We start from the raw sequence: 22,584 nt of genomic DNA, 5'->3' as shown, positions 1-22,584 counted from the left end.
TTAATGCAGTTATTGCAATTTTGTTGTTTGATCACAATAGAATGGTTTATTTACATTTAAAAAACCAGAAGCCATTCATTTACGAATGTGATTGCACTTTAGTTTACATACTTAAATGTTCAGATATTAATATTTGAATGAGGCAAAATAACATGCTTTTTCTCTCAAATATATTGTTATAATCATTTGTTTTGGATGTGCTGTAATTATTTTCTGTATAAAAATTAATTTGGTGCTCAAAAAGTCTTTTTTCTAACTTGAGTCTTGAAAAAGAGGGGGTCGTCCTATGATCAGGGCAGTCTTATATTCGGGCCAATGCGGTATTTAACTCATTGTCTGCTATTGACAACAAGAGTTGTCCAATTTTAAACGGAAGGAATGGCAGTGAATGCTCAAGTTTTAGTGCCATTGAGAGTGCTATATGGACTATCCATTTTGACTGGCTCTCCCGGTCAAAATAGATTGGATGTTTAATGCCGCCAATGGTAGCCAAAAATTAAATAAGTGCCCTATAAAGCATTAAAACATCCTGATTCAAGACACAGAATTGTTTTATCATTCTATTTTGCTATCTGCACACATTAAAAAAACATCTGATGGCTATAAAAGGACCTCGTAGGGACTTTAGCATGGGACAGGAGATGCACTGATTGTGTGGTTTAAAAAGTTTCTGGAAAAGTTTTATTTTAAGAATCTCATATAGACTTGCAAGACTCAAAGGCACACACTCAATCCCGACAAGGCCTCACAGTCCCAAAAGCAGCAGCCCAAAATCTGCAGCAAGAAAGTCCTCAATATGCTGGTACTTGGTGTATATACCCGCTAATACTAACAGGAATTTGAAAGCCTGAGAGACGAGCTGCTTTGCTGAAGATCCTTAAGGGATGAGAGAATGAAGATGGTATTTGTTTCTTTTTCAACATTTTTTTCCTGTGCTACAATATCTTGCTCTGACATCCCAAGCGGACGGCACGCTCGTAAATCTTAAGGGAGCTACGAGCAGAACGCTTTCCCACTGCCCTTTGTTTGACGAGTGGGCCTTGAAAAGAACAACAGTGTATATTTGGAAGGGTGTCGTGCAAGGGACAATGACTTTTTGATGAAGTTTTATGATGGAGCGTTAGAAAAGGCAAGACTTACTGCACTGGTGGCCTTGAACCACGACGTCTTTGACGGCCAGCATGCCGCGCTGCCCGGAGGTTACAGCTTCAAACACAATCTGGGGAGCAGAGAGAACTCATAAGGCAGGCCATAAAAAAAAAATGAGACGCTACCTGAGTGCCTAGAAGAGGGTGAATTGAATTATTTTTGTAATTCATCCACAGTAATGTGCATTATGACATACAGGAATATATTTCTACTGTTTTGCTTTTAGATTTTGGATCGTTTGTCCATTGAGCTTGTATGTGTGTCTGTCTGTGTGTGCATGCATGCATACTTATGTAAGAGTGGGAGGGACTGAGGAAAGGTAAATTAGGGCTGCCACGATTCATCGACAAATAATCAAACAGCAAAATTCTTTGACAACTATTTTGATGATCGATTAATTGTTTCGACGCACTAATTACCAAATGATTGTCCAAATCCTCCTGTTTGAACTAGGCACGAGCCTTTATGATGTTCTGATAGTATGATAACCTTAAGCCAAAATATCACGGTTTCACGGTATTGCAATTACAGGTCTAAAATGTGTTACTTGAGATATCTGGGCTTAAAAACTTTTTTCCATTAAACAGTATTTTTATTTTTCAAAACATATTAGCTCATTGGAACATAAATATAATGTTCAGTTAAAATATATATATGGCGGAAAACACAGAGAAGACTGAAAAAGCCGTCTCTGCTGTTTCTTGCAACCCTCTATAAAATAAACTGCTGTATTTTAAGCCAAAAGAACTGTTGTGTTTGATAGAACAATATGTCTATATGCTGTCATAGCAGATACATGGCCCATTAAGCCCCCTAACTATTCTTAATTTGTCCCTTTTACCCTGGAAACCCCCGTTTATAGAGGTCGCACAACCGCTTTTGTTTCAGTCCAACTATATAAAGAAGGTAAGTAATTATATTTATTATTCAAAATGTCTGTCATTTTTAGCTTACAATCATTTTTTGATATCCAATATTTCATTTAAAAAACAAAACGACTTAAAAAAAATTATTCATTCGCATGTTTTAAACTTTTAAACAAATTACGTCGGAATGAAAAAATTGGTGTCTGTAAAAAAAGTCACGGATATGTGCCTCATAACTATCGCTTAATTGTATTTTTTTGTTGCTTTTGCATTTTCCCTGATATGTTAGATGATAGATAATCGATCCAAACAAAGAAACTTTTTTTTTTTTTTTTTAAACGCTTAAAAGGGTGAAAATATGAAAAAAAAAACATCTTGACCACTCCTTGATGTCTGCGATTTTTGCATCGCAACCCTTGTTATATGACCATGTTTCACCCATAAAATTAAAAAAAAAAAAAATCCAGCTGTGGCCATTCATAGCTGTGTCTTGACACTCAGTGATACATGCTACATGGAGTTTTTGGATTGAAACAAGGTAAGTACGCGAACTAAAATAAATGCAGTCCTTTAGGTAAGCCTAAACACACAGCTCAACATTATGACCATCAGAACCAAAATAATTGAATTATTTTCCATAAAAAGCACGTGTGTATAACTTGCATCATCTTTACATTATACACACACTCTAACAAATCAATCTAACAAATTCAGTGGTAGGTCTACATTCGAATTGGTTAGTCAGTCGAGATGGTCCTATGTCGAGTGGGATTTTCCCATAAAAATACATTATAATTCGATGAATTCGTTCCACAACCCAAAAGCCCGCGCTAAATCCTTAATAAATACTCCTGGAACAATTACAAATAGCAAATAAACATAGCAAAACAAATAAATTCTAAATAGAAATCAGAATAATAATTATGATTATGTAACGAATCGGGTTCTATTGTGGGGGCTGTGTTTTGCATGCTGTTCCTGAACTGATGTCAGAGTGAGAGAGAGGTATGGAAGAGTTTTTAAGTTTCCCTTTTCATGTTGCTGTTGTGGCGTCGGCTACAACAGACAGTAGCCGTGTTGTGTTGCACAAGTTCTGAAATAAATGATTAAAAACCTAACGAAGCTGGCGATTTCTTTGCCAATCTTACAGTAATAATAACTGTCACCTTTACTAGAAAAGACTGACAAACGGACATCGGAGGACTGTATTGTCGAACCATTTCACTGACACGCACACCACGCTCATATTTTTCTATAATTTGCATCTTAATTTCAATGGGAAGAGTCACCTTATTCCTTTTTTCACCACCTGCACTAACCTTTTTGGGACCGATGTTGATTTTTCTCACAAGAAAATCCGTCGCGCATCTGCCTTGCGGGAAAACAATGGAATTACGAAGATGTCGTAAATCGTCGTATTTCGAGCATGTCATTATGTCGGATGTCGAAAGGATCGTATGTCAAGGTACCACTGTAATATGTGATTTACAGTGGGGCAAATAAGTATTTAGTCAACCACCAATTGTGCAAGTTCTCCTACTTTAAAAGATTTGAGAGGCCTGTAATAGTCAACATGGGTAAACCTCAACCATGAGTGAAAGAATGTGAAAAAAAAAACAGAAAATCACATTGTTTGATTTTTAAAGAATTTATTTCCAAATTAGAGTGGAACATAAGTATTTGGTCACCTACAACAAACAAGATTTCTGGCTGTCAAAGAGTTCTAACTTCTTCTAACGAGGCTCCACTCATTACCTGTATTAATAGCACCTGTTTTAACTCATTATCGGTATAAATGACACCTGTCCACAACCCTCAGTCAGTCACACTACAAACTCAACTATGGCCAACACCAAAGACCTGTCGAAGGACACCAGAGGCAAAATTGTAGACCTGCACCAGGCTGGGAAGACTGAATCTGCAAAAGGTAAAATCCTTGGTGTAAAGAAATCAACTGTGGGAGCAATTATTAGAAAATGGAAGACATACAAGACCACTGATAATCTCCCTCGATCTAGGGCTCCATCCAAGATCTCACCCCGTGGCGTCAAAATGATAACAAGAACGGTGAGCAAAAATCCCAGAACCACACGGGGGGACCTAGTGAATGACCTACAGAGAGCTGGGACCACAGTAACAAAGGCTACTATCAGTAACACAATGCGCCACCAGGGACTCAAATCCTGCACTGCCAGACGTGTCCCCCTGCTAAAGAAAGTACACGTCCAGGCCCGTCTGCGGTTCGTCAGAGAGCATTTGGATGATCCAGAAGAGGACTGGGAGAATGTGTTATGGTCAGATGAAACCAAAATAGAACTTTTTGGTAGAAACACAGGTTCTCGTGTTTGGAGGAGAAAGAATACTGAATTGCATCTGAAGAACACCATACCCACTGTGAAGCGTAGGGGCGGAAACATCATGCTTTGGGGCTGTTTTTCTGCAAAGGGACCAGGACGACTGATCTGTGTAAAGGAAAGAATGAATGGGGCCATGTATCGAGAGATTTTGAGTGAAAATCTCCTTCCAACAGCGAGGGCATTGAAGATGAGACGTGGCTGGGTCTTTCAGCAGGACAATGATCCCAAACACACAGCCAGGCAAACAAAGGAGTGGCTTCGTAAGAAGCATTTCAAGCTCCTGGAGTGGCCTAGCCAGTCTCCAGATCTCAACCCCATAGAAAATCTGTGGAGGGAGTTGAAAGTCCGTGTTGCCAAACGACAGCCCCAAAACATCACTGCTCTACAGGAGATCTGCATGGAGGAATGGGCCAAAATACCAGCAACAGTGTGTGAAACGCTTGTGGAGAATTACAGTAAACGTTTGGCCTCCGTTATTGCCAACAAAGGGTACATAACAAAGTATTGAGATGAACTTTTTGTATTGACCAAATACTTATTTTCCGCCATGATTTGCAAGTAAATTCTCTAAAAATAAAACAATGTGAGTTTATTTTTTTCCCCCCACATTCTGTCTCTCATGGTTGAGGTTTACCCATGTTGACAATTACAGGCCTCTTTAATATTTTCAAGTGGGAGAGCCTGCACAATTAGTGGTTGACTAAATACTTATTTGCCCCAATATTTGTATATATAAGTTGAATAGCTGACCAGTTGCAAAATTGACTATCAAAACAATTGCTTATGGCAATCCTAGTTAGAATAGATCTGATTCGGGGTTGTGGTTGTTTTTTTTTTTTTTTTTTTTTTTTTTTTTTTTTAAGGACTATTAATAGGTAATAGGGTTATGTTAGGGTTTTGAATTTCACCATTGTCTAAGCTTCACAACTGAACAACAACAAAAGCTTTGTGGTAACTGCCTATTGAAGCATTTACTCAAGTGTTCCTCGGGAGATGCTCTTCTCTATCGTCGTAAACAAACTCCGTAATGAAGCGTACAACTGTGTTGCATTGGAAACTGTGACCCCGTTCTGATGCATGAGCTGTCGGGTAAAAAAAAAAAACAAATGCTCCACAGGCCTGTCTGAGGGTGTGTCCCTACAGAATGCTAGAGTTATTTACTTGCTGGTCTCTACTTGCGATAAAAAAGGAAACCGAATGTCTGCGCCTTTCAAATCTCAGGGTGGGGCACACTGACTCCCTTAGATTCTCTGCCACCACACATGTCCTGCATACCAATAGTCCATACATACAAACATATGTATTAACCGCTCATGTATGTGCATTACAATGTCACACTGGAATGCTTTCCTGACGCTTTCACATCTCCGATTCCTTTTGTAGCCTCTGAATGTGGCGGCGTAGATGATACCCATTGTCACCAGGGGAGCCGGATGCCTTCAGATAAGGCCGTCCAATTATTAATGCCGCACCGAATATGAAAGCGAATTTCTGGGGCCGCCAATGATGGCCTCATTACGGGCTAATTTAAAGGAAATTAAAAGGCCGAGCACTTCATGCATCGCCATAAGACAAATGAACTAGACCTCGTCACCTAATTGAAATCCTTTTGTTTGCGCAACAGACATCAGTCAGCCCGTCTTAATAGCTGCGATATAATTGATTCTGGCGTCGATGATAGCACCCGGTATAATTGGGCCTGACCTCTTGTTCACGGGGGGGATCGAGAGCTGCAGATGCCGTCGCCGCAAAAAGTTGAGCTTCCTCATTTGTCAGAGGGATGGGCAGCTCGCCAACGCTGCTGTCGCCCCTTTCCCAGAGGGACGTGGCTAAGTAGTACATTACAGCGGAATTGATTAGCCCCACCATCAGCTCTACTGTATTGAAATCAAGACGGATGAGTACGTGTTTTTCTTTTTTTTTTTTTTTTTTTTTTTTAACAACACATGGTTGTTAGTCTCAACATGCGCCCAAAAAATGTTGCTAATGCTCAACAATTAAAAGTTTCCGGGATGACCCCGCGAATAAGTAATTATCTATGGCGTGAATGCCTAAAAAGCCCTGCAGGTAATTAAAAAATAATTAAGAATCAGGTGGCTTCCCTTTGACAATTGTGTAGGTTAGCAGGCAATTAAAGATACTTATAATTAGTGCCATGTTGTTAATTAGCGACAGTTTTATGCGTTTTTGTGGCTCCGGGTTGTATAGAGGTCATTACCCCTTGCCATTCCAACATGTACCACTACAATTAGCCGCAGTAGATTTTCGGTTTATTGGTTGGTGTACAAATAGTTAAAACTGGGTCATTAGGTCTTGAATTAGATAGTACCTTTTCTCGTAGTCACCGTCTAACTGTTTGCATTATTCTAACACACTTAATATAATCAATCAGGGAATAATATTGTTTCTCATATTTACTGTTTGACTGTATTACTGTAACACACACAATATAAAATAAATAGCACTTTTACCATAGTTTAAGGAAAACAAGCAGAAGGTATAAAAGATACACAACGCCTTCTTAACACGGAAGCCCAACGTGTGCGTCATGAGCAGTGTTGGGCACGTTACTTTAAAAAAGTAATTAGGTATACTTACTACTTTTTCCAAAAAGTGAGTTAGTAACTGAATTACTCTATAGTAAAAGTAAATATTTCTGTTACTTTAAAAAGAAGTTGTTGTATGTCAAAGAATTTGAAATTTTCTGAGCAGTATTTGAGTCAATTGAATAGAGAAGAACAGACAGGTACTTGTGTTATAGAACCTTGTAATATTTATTGCACCTCACCAGCAACAGATTTATCCTACACTTGAAGAGCAACAAAAATAAACAAATATGAACTGCTTACCATAGATGTCGACAAAAGCAGGGTCCCCCCAGGATTGATAAATCTAAATTCAAGACTTTTAAGACCTTTTTTAATGCCATTTCAACTGAAAATTAATACTTTTCTCGCACCCATTATTTAGATAATATTAAATCATATTAAAAAAATAAAGCACTGAACATCAAATTTAACCTCAATTACCAAGTGTGTTTGACAAAAGAATCCACATTTATTGAAGATACAATTAAAACATTTAAATATTAGGTCTTTCAGAATTTTTTTTCCCAGGATAAAATGGATTTTACCTCATTATTGTAAAGCAACTTCAGTAATTACATTTGCAATACAACAGGTTTCCCTTTTAAGAGGACCTAGTCAATGTGGCAGGTAGGTGATTGTCAAGTTGGCCACCTTAACTGTAAAGTGCTTGCAATTGGCAGTGAAAGTTTAAAAAACAGCCACTAAATGGCAGTAGTTTACCATTAATTACCACAAAATAAAAAAGCTACACATGACCATTTCCCTTGGTAATCGTTTTTTTCCTAATCACATTACAAGAAGTATACAAAACACATGTTAATCCTTTACAAAACACATGTTAATCCTTTGTTATCTATTGAAGACATTTCTTTTAATCAGATACGAGAAAATCCATACTCTTATTTAGAAAAACATTTAAATATACCAGGAGGTGTTTTACTATCACCTACATTATAATTTGCCTATCACCATGCCATGTTATTCAGATCAACATTACCCCGCACTCGTTCCAATGATAGACAAGTGTCAACAGTGTTGTGTATCTGAGAGTGATGGTGAATCTACGACTCCGGTTTATCCATGCTAAGGCTAGTGCACCTGCCAATACCCCATTGAACATGGCTAACTCTTGAGTTAAAACTGCGAAATTCACATTCATTCGAAAGGCAAACCATGCAGAACTACATTATTGCATCTAACACATATTAAATGGAGAAATTGGCTACTTACTTTTAAATGTTAAGCAGGTCCACTGCCTTCGCATGACCCATAAACTGTGACCCAAAGTATCTGGATGCGACTTGGTCGCCGATCCAATACCTCACATGCTGGTCCAACTGTTTGGACTTGGTTGTCTTGTTGATGCTTTCGTCGAACATAACAACTAAGGCATCTGAGCAGTTCCTTGCGTTAGCACACAGTACTGTGCGATTGCCTGCTGTTGGGATGTTGATGCTAATGATGCTAATGGCGCGCACGCACTAGGTGCGGTGCATCGTAAAAATTCTACGTGTCATCTTCGTTATGGATTAAGAAAAAAAAAAACTTAGTCACGGATATAATTTAGGTTGCACTGAGATGTTCTTGAAAATTAAGACCACGGTGAAAAAATTCCAGACTTATGACAGCTAATTTAATACTTTTAATACCTTGATTAATGGAAAACTAAATTCAGTGCTTTTTTAATACTTTTAATAACCCGCGGGTACCCTGAAAAGCTTTGCTCTGGGACATAAATTACACTTTACATGCACGTTCTTTCCTTTAATTTCGACCAACTTGAAATAGTGTTTATATCTCCACCTCGTAAAGGACAAATTTTCCTCTGAATGCTCTGCCATCATATCCCTCTGCATCTGTTTTGCATGTGTGTGTTTGCCATACGCGCTGTTCCGGTTTGTGTTTGAAAACACCAGCTCTGAAGTACGTGCGCGATTAGGCTCGAGCGTTTACGTCACAGAATGGGGGATCACGTGAGATTTGACAACAACGCAGCCATATTGGAAGCAGGTCTGGCTCGTGTGACAAACTTTAACTTGCTAGTTCCATAAAGAGACAAACTCGTTACTAAGGCGAAGAACAGATATGCGATCAAACTTAAGGATGTGAACAACGTTGACCCTTACGTGCAAGCCGAAGACAAATGGAGTAAATATGTCGAAGGGCTTCCACAATTACACGAAATGGACATTCTGCTGTATTTATTGTTTGGTGTATGTTACTAAACTCATCAGCGATTCAGAAATTACAAATCGCTACAAAGCAACGAACAGTTTTGCTGCGGATGGGTGCAGGACCTGCACATTATGACCGTATCAAACGGCAACGCCATCATTCTTGCAAAGGTAGGCTATGTGCGTTTACTATTTTCATTGCCATGAACCTGAACGCACCCCAAGTCTTGGATGACAAATAAAAAGAGCAGAGTAGACTCGCAACGGCTGGTAGTTTCTTCAATTAATTCAAAGTAAGTAACGCACCGCTTTTGACCGTCAGTAAAGGTAACGGCGTTGTAACGGCAGAAAAAATAGTTAGATTACCCCATTACTGAAAAAATAACGCCGTTATGTAACAGCATTATTTATAATGGCGTTATTCCCAACACTGGTCATGAGCAACCCACATCTGCAGCACCAACTCTCACAATCAGTTCTCCTGGACAGTCCAGAACAAATGGCGGGACGCCCTGTCCCAACACAAGAAACACCGGAGAACGCATGATATCCAAAGGATAACACGACTGATAAGACTCCAAAAACGCTGAGGTGGCAAAATCCACAACCCTCGTTGCCCTGACAACAGTAACTCCCGAATCCTGCTGTCCAATCCACAAACGGACATTAACCCCAAACACACCCTTCTTCCGGCCCACGGCCCGCCCCGCGAGAGCCTTCAAAAGACAATGTTTAACTAAGCATTGTCATTTTTCTCGGGAACTTTTTGTAGACGTGTGATATTGTGACATTGGAACGAGTTTGCCTCCTCGCCAACTTCTCGGTGAGCCTTCATTAAACCTTTCAAAATGGAGTCAGTACAAAGTGTTAAGACTTAGATGAACGTGCAGAGTTTTGCCTTCTGGCCGGATTGTTGGGCTCTCGCCGGCCCGGGTCGTTGGAGCTGCGCCACCTGCTGGTCCGGCGATTCGGCTGGCGCAATTCCGGCGGTCTGGCTAGAAGGTTAGATTTCTTCAGTCTTGAACGTAATCTTTCATTGGAATTTAATCATGACAATGGCCAAATTTAACTGATGAAATAGTCACCTATTGTAGTAGAAGCTATTCTCAACTGAAAAAATACGGAGTGCAGTGCAGTACAAATAATATAATGAAGCATCAAGCTACCACGAGACACGCAGCCTGCTATTTTCTCAAGCTTTAATCTGAAAGAATTTGACCAGACTGACTTTGTATTGATTTGTCGCACAGGGTTCAGTTTGCCAGAGATAGCAACTGTTGTCTCTCGCACTCTGGTGTCTATGCAACTCTCAATAAGAGCCCTCTCCTTTCTTTTGTTCGACAGTGAGGAACCCAGCCGTGTCGCTTGTTAACTGAGCTTCATGCTGCCTTTGGTTTCCCCTTTTCAACCACTGCCCACCCACCACATAATGAAATAATTCACCGATGGAGCAGCCGGCCGCCCCTTCTGGAGGCTAAGGGGTCTCTGTGCATCAATTAACATTTGGTGGACTCGGTGAAAAAGCCTAGCGAAAGACTAATAGGAAGGCGAGTGTGAAATCACCCTGGCCCGGCCGCCGGTGGTGCGCACCGGTAAGTGAAAATGAGTTTCAGAAATGGGGCTGAGATGGAGGAGCGAGTGAACAGATTACCATGGATACTGAGGTAGCCTCGGGAATCGATATAAGGTGTTTTCAATGGGATGCCATTGTTTGGGCCTTATCAAAAGAAGCACTGTGTCTCGCTCGGTCTTGTTAAAAAGCTTTAATGACTTTGGCGCCACGACAAAAATGCTGTGCAATACCTCATCTAGTTATTTATCACAGAAGAAAAATTGAGAAAACTCAGGATTCTAACCTGGTAGAAGTTTGGCCAGTAGGTGCTCACTGCCAGCTCCACCTGACCCCAAGCGCGAGATGCCGGGGCAGACACGTTCCATACGGGAGTCCCCATGGGGCTGTTGTTCTCTTTGATGTAGACATTCAGATGACCAGGGTGGCTGTTGTCCCGGCCGCCGATGTAGTAATGGAAGATGACGCAGTGAGTGTCGTTTTCTCGTAGCTGGGGAGTCAGAAGTAGGGCTTTCTGTCCGGAAAAGCGTCCTGAGGTGTTGACCATCATGAAAGCTGAACCTGCAATGTAGACGACAAAGGATGACTGCAACTGGTTTCTCACTGGATGATATACAGCTGATTATTTTTGACAGCAATACGATATTTCACGACAGGACCAAGTTTGTTATGATTCGTTTTGATTCAAGTACAATTCATTCAGTGTTTTTCAACCACAGTCGCGGAAAACTACTGTGCCGTGGCGTAGTGTCTGGTGTGCCGTGGAAAATCATCCACTTTCACCTAATTGATGTAAAAATGTTTTTGAAAAATGAATCAGCCAATGCTGAGTGTCCGTGCTGTAAAACATGATTCGGATTCTGCTGGAACGGGCCGGAATGGTGCTTTGACCCCGAAAATATGACGGCAACTGTGAAAACCCACAACCTGCCTGGCTGCCACACAAGCATCTCCAAGAGGAAAACAATCTATTAACGTCAGATTGACAAACACAAGTGTTAACAACAAGCATAATAAAGTGCTTGTGTAGCGTCACCCATTTCCACCGATATGTGCATGCGCTCAGCTAACCACCCTCCCTGGCCGGGACTCCAGTTGTTGGTTCAATTGGCTGACATACAGACATGTGATCAGCATGGATAGTTAACTCTGACTAGATCAAATGCACATTTTCTGGGAGAACAAAAGAACAAGTTTGTTGAATTAATTTGATAGAAAAAAAGGCCAATGCAACAGAAAATTGATCAGATATTTAAGAGAAAGGAAAGAGTTGAAGAGACTTATTTTATTTTCTCTAATGGAGAGGTTCAGAACATCATGTTAACCCTGTAATGCCTGACCCCAGAAATAATGAACAGAAAATTCAGATTTTTTTTTTTTTCATTTTGAAATCTTTATGTGGATCTTAAACGTATTAAAAAAACTGAACGTTATTATTATTTTTGTTGTTGTTATTAAATTGCATATATATGTTCGCTAATTTGTATCATAAATGATATAATAAGCATTATATGCAGTCTTCATGGTAAAACAAATAACTAGTGAGAGTGAACACAATAAGTTTTTAAACAATTTTGTAATGAGGTCCGGAAATGCTTGTCACAAATGTGATACATTTGGCAGTATATTTTATGTGCACTTCGGAATTATTTTTGCTCATTTACCTATGTTAGGCTGCTTATTTCCTTACAATATAAAAAAAGTCAAATTTTGTGTTATCTTCCAAATATATTCCAATTTAATGTGCATAATGTAAGTCAATTATACTTATTTTGTTCATGTATATTACTTTAAAATACAATTTTGAATTCAGTTTGAAATCAGTTTCTCATGTACAGTGGGGCAAATAAGTATTTAGTCAACCACTAATTGTGCAAGTTCTCCCCCAAATATTAGAGACGCCTGTAATTGTCAACATGGGTAAACCTCAACCATGAGAGACAGAATGTGGAATAAAAAATAAAAAAAATAAAAAAAAAACAGAAAATCACATCGTTTGATTTTTAAAGAATTTATTTGCAAATCATGGTGGAAAATAAGTATTTGTTCAAAACCAAAAGTTCTTCTCAATACTTTGTTATGTACCCTTTGTTGGAAAAAATATTGGCCAAACTTTTTCTGTAACTCTTCACAAGCTTTTCACACACCGTTGCTGGTATTTTGGCCCATTCCTCTATGCAGATCTCCTCTAGAGCAGTGATGTTTTGGGGCTGTCGTTGGGCAACACGGACTTTCAACTCCCTCCACAGATTTTCTATGGGGTTGAGATCTGGAGACTGGCTAGGCCACTCCAGGACCTTGAAATGCTTCTTACGAAGCCACTCCTTTGTTGCCCTGGCTGTGTGTTTGGGATCATTGTCATGCTGAAAGACCCAGCCACGTCTCATCTTCAATGCCCTTGCTGATGGAAGGAGATTTTCACTCAAAATCTCTCGATACATGGCCCCATTCATTCTTTCCTTTACACAGATCAGTCGTCCTGGTCCCTTTGCAGAAAAACAGCCCCAAAGCTTGATGTTTCCACCCCCATGCTTTACAGTGGGTATAGTGTTCTTCGGATGCAGTTCTCCTCCAAACACGAGTACCTGTGTTTCTACCAAAAAGTTCTATTTTGGTTTCATCTGACCATAACACATTCTCCCAGACCTCTTCTGGACGATCCAAATGCTCTCTAGCGAACCGCAGACGGACCTTTCTTCAGCAGGTGGACACGTTTGGCAGTGCAGGATTTGAGTCCCTGGCGGCGCACTGTGTTAATGATAGTAGCCTTTGTTACTGTGGTCCCAGGTCTCTGTAGGTCATTCACTAGGTCCCTTCTTGGCCATAGTGGAGTTTGGAGTGTGACTGACTAAGGGTGTGGACAGGTGTCTTTTATACCGATAATGAGTTAAAACAGGTGCCATTAATACAGGTAACGAGTGGAGCCTCGTTAGACCTCGTTAGAAGAAGTAAGACCTCTTTGACAGCCAGAAATCTTGCTTGTTTGTAGGTGACCAAATACTTATTTTCCACTCTAATTTGGAAATAAATTCTTTAAAAATCAAACAATGTGATTTTCTGTTGGTTTTTTTCCACATTCTGTCTCTCGTGGTTGAGGTTTACCCATGTTGACAATTACAGGCCTCTCTAATCTTTTCAAGTAGGAGAACGTGCACAATTGGTGTTTGACTAAATACTTTTTGGCCCCACTGTATGCCTTGTTACAGCAAGCATGATGCAGTAGCCTAATGCGTGTGTACACCTGTGTTTTTTTTTTTTTTTTTTTTTGTATTTCTGTGGTTTCAGGGAAAAAAAACATAAGATTTTGGCTTTGTGGCGACCTTTTTGTCAGAGTTCCAGCAACAAATTCTAGCCACTTTCACCCGTCTGTAATCATGCAATACCCTTCCATATCAGTAGGTGTCAATAGGTAGCTAATTACTTTGTTTAGTCACGTGTATGAGGTAAGAGTGGCATTGAAGCTAGCAGCTAGCTATCGAAACTATAACGGTAAGAGCGATAGAAAAAGTTTTTCTTTTAAGGAAAGATGCTAACTCTAACACTGGACAAAATTAATTGAATGGCAGTCAAAATGAAGCCAAATTTTTCCTCTTGAGTCTCTGGTGTCAGGCAATAAGTAAAATCTTTCATTGGCATTTACACTGGACTGTCATGAATAACTGAACTTTGTCGGGATTAACTTTCATTGGGGATGCGGTGATGCCTACTCCAATACAAAGAGCCCAGGTGTCACACTGAGTGGTGATTGTAATGTGTTTTCCTTTGTGTTTGTTTGATTCCCATGCGATCCACGACTTTCTATTCTTAATATAGGTTACAGAAATTAATTTTTACATTTTTTGCTAGTGGTGTGCCTTGGGATTTTTTTTTAATTGAACAAGGTGTGCCGTCGCTAATAAAGGTTGTAAAACACTGCATCAGATCAATTTAATATACAGTGGTACCTCTACATACAAAGCTAATTCATTCCAGGACCATGTTTGTATGTTGAAATGGTTGAATGTCGAGCAGGATTTTCCTATAAGAATACATTGAAATTATATTAATTCGTTCCACAGCCAGAAAACCTACAGTAAATCCTTAATAATAACTGCTGGTACTATTACAAAATGGCAATTAGACATAGGAAAACAAATAAATAACAAACAAAAATCGGAATTAGAATATAATAATTCCTGTAATCAGGTAACGCATCGGGTTCTAATGTGGGTAATTTGTTTTGCGTGCTGTACCTGAACGCACCGCGTGGCTGATGTGACAGTAAGATAGGTGCGGTAGAGATTTTACTTTCTCTTTTAATGTGCTCATATTTTTGCCGTCAACTGCGGCTGGCAGTAGGCATGTTGTGTTGCACAAGTTCTGAAATAGATGATTAAAAACCTGATGAAGCTGGCGATTTCTTTGGCGATGTTACCACAATAATAATTGTCACCATAACTTATAAAGACTAGCGAACGTATTGTCGAGCCGGTTCACGGACGCGCACACCATGCTCATATTTTATCATTTCCATTTTCATTTCAATGGTAAGCTCTTTTTTTTTTTTTTTCACCACCTGCATTAATCTTCTCGGGACCCATGTTGATTTCTCTCACAAGAAAATCCACCGTGAATCCGTCTTGCGGGAAAACAAACCAAACTGCGGCGCTGTCACAAATCGTCGTATTTCGAGCATGCCGTCGAATTTAAAAACAAATGGCGAGTCAAATATTACATCAGATGTCGAAAAGATCATGAGTCAAAGCGATCGTTTGTCGAGGTACCACTGTATGTGGCGGGAAAACACAGTCAAGGCTGAAAAAGCAGTTTCTGTTCTCGCACCCCTCTTTAAAAGAAACTGCTGTATTTTAAGCCAAAAGAACTGTTGTGTCTGATAGAACAATATGTCTATATGCTGCCTTAGCAGATTCATGGCGCATTAAGTCCCCAAACTATTTTTAATTCGTCCGTTTTACCCTGAAAACCCCTGTTTACAGACGTCGCGCAACCGCTTTTGTTTCAGCCCAGCCATAAAAAGAAGGTAAGTAATTATATTTATTATTCAAAATGTGTCACCTTTATCTTAGAATCATTAATTTATGTCTAATATTTCGTTTAAAAAAAAAAAAAAAAACTACTTTAAAAATTATTTACTTGCATATTTTAAAGTTTTAAACAAATGACATCACAATGACAAAATTGGCGTCTGTAAAAAAGTCACAGATATGTACCTCATAACTGTCACTTAATTGTATTTTTTTCCGTTACTGTCGCATTTTCCCCATAATGTTAGATAAATAATCGATCCAAACAAAGAAAAATCGAGGAAAAAAAAAAAAACGTTTAAAAGGGTGAATATATGAAAATGAAAATCTAGATTACTCCTTGACGTCTGCGATTTCTGCATCGCGACCCTTGTTATATTACCATGTTTCACCCATAAAATCCCGGAAAAATCCAGCTGTGGCCATTCACATCTGTGTCTTGACACTCGATGATACATGCTATATGGAGTTTTTGTATCGAAACAAGGTAAGGTCACGATAATATCTTGTTAAAATCATGGCGTCTTTAATTCTGCTCTCGCGTGCTCTAACCTCCAGTTAGGGTTTTGCTGTTTAATTTTTTTTTTTTTTTTTTTTAAATGCCCTCCTATTCAAAAAATTGTTTCCTCAGAAAATTGACATTTTAAGCTTTCCAATGATGTATCACACGTGCAAATCAGACAATTTTGAAATTTGACCAAATTGGGGGTCTCAGAGCAGAACTTCAAGTCACCTTAGTGTTTTCCGCCATATACACAAATGACAGATTCAAATCAAAATGGCAAAATTGCAGTATATTTTTGGGTAATTGACTCTTAACTCTCTTTTGGGTGGTTCTACCTAATGATAAAAAGCTGAAAAGTTTGAGATGAAACTATCTTAGGGATCTCGTAAACCTGCATGTTTTTTGTAAAAGTCAGCCCTCAGTCCCAGTTTGACTTTTCTTGAAATTTAAGGGTGAGGTCGTTTGCTATTTGGGTATCAAGCATGTATGTATACTGTATATTTATAAGGGTGCTCTGTCGACATGTACACATGACAGAATCTCCTTCCCTCCCAACCCCCCCCAACATTCAGCTCATTATCTGAACTTGGAGACAGACGGAATCGTCGAGCCTTACAAGCGCGGCACAACAAGACAAGCAGGGCGCGCTCGACTCATTGACTGAACAAATAGGCTATTGTGAGAGAGCGCCCGTCCGAGGCCGCCAATGCACTCTTTTTAGCTCCTCCGCAACCGAGCCCATCGCTAGATGTTGAGTTTTACAACAGAGATTCTCAAAGTTCAGCTCCACTACACACAGTCTTGCAAACAGGACGATGACAAAAATGAATGTGCCGTCTTGTTAGTTTGCTAGTGTAATACTTCTCACTTGTGTTTTATTGGCACCATAGGAGGAACATTAATTTAACTTTTAATATCCAACCCAAGCAATAAAATCTTAACGGGGGCACATATTGATTTGCCATCAATTCATCCGGCTCTCTCAATATAGGAAAACAGTCCCAGCAAAAATCATCTTTAGGTTGGCTTGTTGTGTACTCTTATTAATGGTAATAGCCAGAGAAGTCAATTTATCAGGAGATAAGAGCATTTTCTCATTAAGGCACTCGGTTCTTGGGATGTCTCTGCAGACTTATGAACTAGCTTACAGTAATTATGCCTTTAATTTAGAGCTAGTACGATAAGATTCCTTCATTCAGCGGTAATAGTGCATAATGTATGTACTGTAGGGCTGCGGCTATCGATTATTTTAGTAGTCGATTAATCGATGAACCGTTAGTTCGAATAATCAAGTAATCTGATAAGGAACATGAAAAATTTAATTACCTGATCTGAGCCTAAAACGGTATAAAAAGAAATAAATGAAGATCTATGTACAACAAAAGAACAATTGGCTAAGTTACATAGCAAATGTCTGCTAGTTTAAATGCTATTAAATGCTAACTTTTTTTTACAATGCTAACAAATGGATCAGACATATTCCCACAAAAAAATACTAAATATACCTATAAACTGAATTACGAATGCATTAAAAAAAATAAAATAAAAAAAAAACATTCGCTCAAACAAAAACTTAGCTTATGTTGGGCTTAACAGAGAGCACCTGGATTCAGCCATGTGAAATGAGGCAGACTAAAAGGCAGTGTATCCACCAAAATCAATAAAACTAAATGCAAAAACTTCAAAAAATAAACTATTACAACACCACTTTACGAATACTCGAAGCAGCAAAATTTAATTCAAATCTTTTTTACTAATCGAATAAAGATGACACCAAAAGTTGTTTTAATAGCGCTCAGAATTTTCTCCTGCTATATGTGGGGAAGACAGAAGTGATTATTTTTGGGCCAAAAAAGAAAAGGTCAAAAATATGTTTTATGTTGTGAATCAACTGTTAAAGTTGTTAAAATTGCTCCCGTTTTTGCATTAGTTTCCTTCTGTCTTCTTTCAACATGTTAGAGTTTTAAAACTGTTTCATCATTTAAAGATAGATTCAAGTCAAGATTTTGCCAATTTAGGAGTATTTTAGATTAAAAGATACTAAAGTTCGCGAGGAAGGTTTGCTACAACAGAGCCTTTCTGAGAAGTCTACAACTTCAAAATGGTGGCTGTTTATTAACGCCGTCATCTGTCATTTCGCATGTAGTTCTATAAGCTTTTGATATCTAGGCGTAGATTGTAGGCTGTCAGCTACAGTCAGGAAATATTGAAGCCACCTACCCTAGCATCGTTTGCTACAGCGTCACAACACTCTTCTCTCTCAATGTCTCTGACTTTTTTCGCGTCATTCAACCAACATAGTAACGCATCGTAACTAGGGTTGTTCCGATCATGTTTTTTTGCTCCTGATCCGATCCCGATCGTTTTAGTTTGATTATCTGCCGATCCCGATATTTCCCGATCCGATTGCTTTTTTTTGCTCCCGATTCAATTCCAATCATTCCCGATAATTTTTCCCGATCATATACATTTTGGTAATGCATTAAGAAAAAAATGAATAAAACTCGGACGAATATATACATTCAACATAGAGTACATAAGTACTGTATTTGCTTATTATGACAATAAATGCTCAAGATGGCATTTACATTATTAACATTCTTTCTGTGAGAGGGACCCACGGATAGAAAGACTTGTAATTCTTAAAGGATAAATGTGACTTTGTATATTGTGACTAAATAATGCCATCTAGTGTATTTGTTGAGCTTTCAGTAAATGATACTGTAGCCATTTAATTGTTCTGCCCAAATGCATGATGGGAAGTGCAACCATGACTGTGCGTAGTGGCACCAATTGATATATCTTCTCTGCGTTGGGAAATAACATAGGGTGTTAAGAAATAGATCAACCACTACCTTTGTTCCCCACATTGCTTCTCACGATATTTCTAATTATTGAGAGAGGGATTTGAAGGATTTAGCCAATTAAAAAAAGGCTCCAAATACTGCCAAAATTCACTTTACTCATTTCACCTCTGCCTATTACCTCTATATATAGATAAAACGGAGCCATTATAGATTGAACGCGACAATGCGTGAGTCGGTCGTGCAGCGCATGCGGTAATTGCTTTAAATATTTTAACGTGATTAATTAAAAAAAAAAAAAATTACCGCCGTTAACGCGATAAATTTAATAGCCCTATTTTAAGCCAAAACTAAAGACTCTGGATGAGTGTAAGACATTTTGTCTGTAACGTTAAATACAATTAGAAAACGATTCAATTAAAAAATATACATATATATTAAAAAAAGGCATGTCTGATATTTTTTTTGCCGATCCGATACTTTGAAAATGACGTGATCGGACGCAATCGGCATCCCTTTAATCGTAACGCAGGACATCTTTAATCGTAACGCACATTGTCTCGTTGCCGAAACGGTGAGAAAATCCGAACGGAGGGAGAAAAAAAAAACGTAATGTACGAAAAAGGTACAGATTTTGAATGTATGCCGTACACATTTAAAAGTCAGTGCTCACTTGTACAAATTACGCTGAACCCGTACAACTTGACAGGTATGTGTAAAGCACTTTGAATTGCCTTGTGTTGTATTGTGCTTTACAAATAAATTTGCCTTGCCTCTAGAAATGTACACATATTTTAGTGACTATGGATCAGAGTATTTGGACATAAGAGACTTGTGTTAAACCTTCCACAATGTAAAAATTGTCTCCAGTTACTTCGACATGATTCTTGCATTTAACTGCTTGGTTGGGAAGGGAAAGACTTGAATTGTCTCTATGGATTTTATTTTGTAATAGTTTCTAATACAGAAGAATCAATAGCGATTACACTAATGACAATATGAGGTACTTAAGTAAGCAGTGACGTTTGCTGGGGGTATTACATCATTTTTGTGTTCCCTCTTTTGGGAGCCATTTCAAGCATGGGGAAATAGAACTTGGTTGAGTTAGACAAAACAAATTTGAGGGATGCCTGTTCTTAGCACTGATGAGATGCCTTAATTAGCAAGTAACCCTCTTTGGGGGGGTGCGTCATATTACTTTGCAGCTCTATCACATATTTACTCCCAAAAGTCTTGAGTGTAAGATTGAATTACTCTATCTCAACAACTAGTAAATTTTTATTTTTCTCTTCAGTTGATGCTGTATTTTAATGGGAAAAATACATTGTGCAATTTAAGAATGTATGTTCTGTGCAACAGGGCCATTTCCATGGCTACCAAGCAAACTGGTGGATGGAATAGCTCCCGAGATCACCTAACTCAGTCAGTTTTCTAAACTTTTTTGGTTGTGTTTGATGAATAAGTTATGCAACACATGCAGCACGCCTAAGGAGAAGTTGGAAATGGCCATCTGGAATGGAAAGGTTGGATCTGGAGACTAGCTGAGCATTTTGAGCCAAAGACCGCAACACCTCTAAGTGCTCCAAATGAGAAAAAAACGCCCTAATTACAACGGTTCCATTGTGGCCCATTGCTGTCATTTGCATTCAGTTTGCCTCTGATTAATTCATCATTATTTCTGAAACGGGAAGCCGAACTCCAACGAGGGCTAATTTTGAGGCGTTTCAGGTGTCGTCTGACGTGTGACAGAGGCTGATGTTTCCCTAATAACTCTCGGCCATCTGCCGCGAGGCAAGGCTTCAACACCTCTCAACGACTTGATGAATTGTTGATTTGCGGATTGTGTTGCAAAGTCGAAAGTCCGCAACGACGCTTTTGCACAGCAGCAAAGCCCCTTTTGTTTGGTAATTAGGGAGAAAAATATCAATGACGTTACCCTCATTGTATCATATCCCCTCTTAATTAATGAATAAATAAAAATTGGTGGACATATAAAAAATTGAGTTTTTAATTTTGTGCATTGGGGTGTAACGGTACACAAAAATCTCAATTCGGTATGTACCTCGGTTTTGAGGTCACGGTTCAGTTCATTTTCGGTACAGTAAGAAAACAAAATGCAAAATATAAATGTGCAAGTTGTTTATTACACACCTTTGTGCTTTCAACAATAGGAACATTAGACGATACAAAGCTAGAATTCTGCTCAAAAAGTAGCGGGTATTTAAAGATAATCCGACAACAATTTGCCTTTCAGACTCCGCGTACTGGTCAGCTTTCTTTCTGAAAGAAAGAAGAAAAAAGAAGTCCTGTGCTAAAGAGAAAAGCAATCCCAATGACAAAGATTTTAACATGTATTTTACAAATGAAATGCCTCAATGAATCTTTTTTTTCCCCCTTATGAACGGTTTTCTACAGCCTGATTGGTGGATTTTCTCAAGTTAAAGTGCCACACAGAAATGAATAAATTTAATTGTGTAAGCAGGATCTGTGTATTATTATTATTTAATTACAGGTATTTTAGCTCATTTCAATTTATTTTATTTAAATGGGCTATTATTTATTTTATTATGTGTTTATATTTTACAAATGTGATGTAATATTCATTTATATTGTATATTTTATGTCGTATAACTTTGGTTCTGGTTTTTGATTCTGTGAATATTAGTTCCTACTAGTTTTGTTGTGGTAGGAGGGTTTTGTATTGAACACGGGGCCGTGTTGGCTATTATCATAGCAGAGAAGACAGCAGTAAATCAACAAAGACAAGTCAACTGTGCCCCGATCTACCACTCAAAGGCTGATGGACTCAAAAAGTGGGTTACGATTGCATATTAGTTTGAAAATCGACCGGAACTACCGTATTTTTACACAAGTGACTTCCGGTCTGTCCAATCCGAGCTACCGGTAGTAGTATTCAGTGTTTCCCCTAGGATTTTTTGAAGCTGTGGTGGTGGGCTGCATCGGAGTCGGACAGCCTCACCATGTCGTGCCACAGCGAATTTTTTTTTCTTCATTTTTTCCCCCAAGAAGAACCATAACAAAGATATATTTGAAATATTTCATTAGCCAGGCTAATGTTGTACCTCTCAGCTACAGTACATGTATGTAAAATGCGTAGCTGATTACAGCTACGTTACCCGATGTACTAATGCGACTTTTTTTCTCGTGGCAATAGTACTACTTACATCTCGTAGTGACTCAGGGTTGGCGACCCAAACTGATGAAAGAGCCATATTTGACCCCAAAAAAAAAAAAAAAAAAAAAAAAACTGATACAGTATGTCTGGAGCCACAAAAAATTAAAAGCCTTGTACAAGCCTTATAATTATCGATACTAGCTATATTAGCCTACTATAGAAATGACTAAGTTGGCTAGAAATACGTAATTAGCCTTCATGATTAAATGTTTATTTTCCCTGCAGTGGATCCTATAGAGAATGACGCACCACGTGACTACTCTGTTGTACTATGCCACCACAAGTTTAACTTCATTACAATATTAATGAATTGAAAGAATGTTTGTGTCATGTTTGTCCTCCTAGAAATCC

The 22,584-nt window shown here is 38.7% G+C and overlaps 1 protein-coding gene across 8 annotated transcripts in view; it reads right to left on the bottom strand.

Moving 5' to 3' along the window:
• Positions 1 to 22,584, bottom strand: part of LOC130929769 (receptor-type tyrosine-protein phosphatase mu-like) — a 468,571-nt gene that overhangs the window by 324,923 nt on the left and 121,064 nt on the right. For all 8 annotated transcript variants that reach the window (XM_057857249.1, XM_057857247.1, XM_057857248.1 and 5 more), the window contains exons 3-4: positions 10,991 to 11,265; positions 1,141 to 1,219 (exon numbers count right to left, since the gene is read on the bottom strand). In XM_057857249.1, the coding sequence (XP_057713232.1) occupies positions 1,141 to 1,219; positions 10,991 to 11,265 (354 nt within the window). The remainder of the gene's footprint in view (positions 1 to 1,140; positions 1,220 to 10,990; positions 11,266 to 22,584) is intronic.

The sequence above is a fragment of the Corythoichthys intestinalis genome, chromosome 14 (genome assembly GCF_030265065.1).
Source record: "Corythoichthys intestinalis isolate RoL2023-P3 chromosome 14, ASM3026506v1, whole genome shotgun sequence".
Taxonomy (NCBI): Eukaryota; Metazoa; Chordata; class Actinopteri; order Syngnathiformes; family Syngnathidae; genus Corythoichthys; species Corythoichthys intestinalis.
The sequence above is the reverse complement of the archived record's forward strand: the minus strand, read 5'-3'. Positions and strand labels throughout refer to the sequence as shown.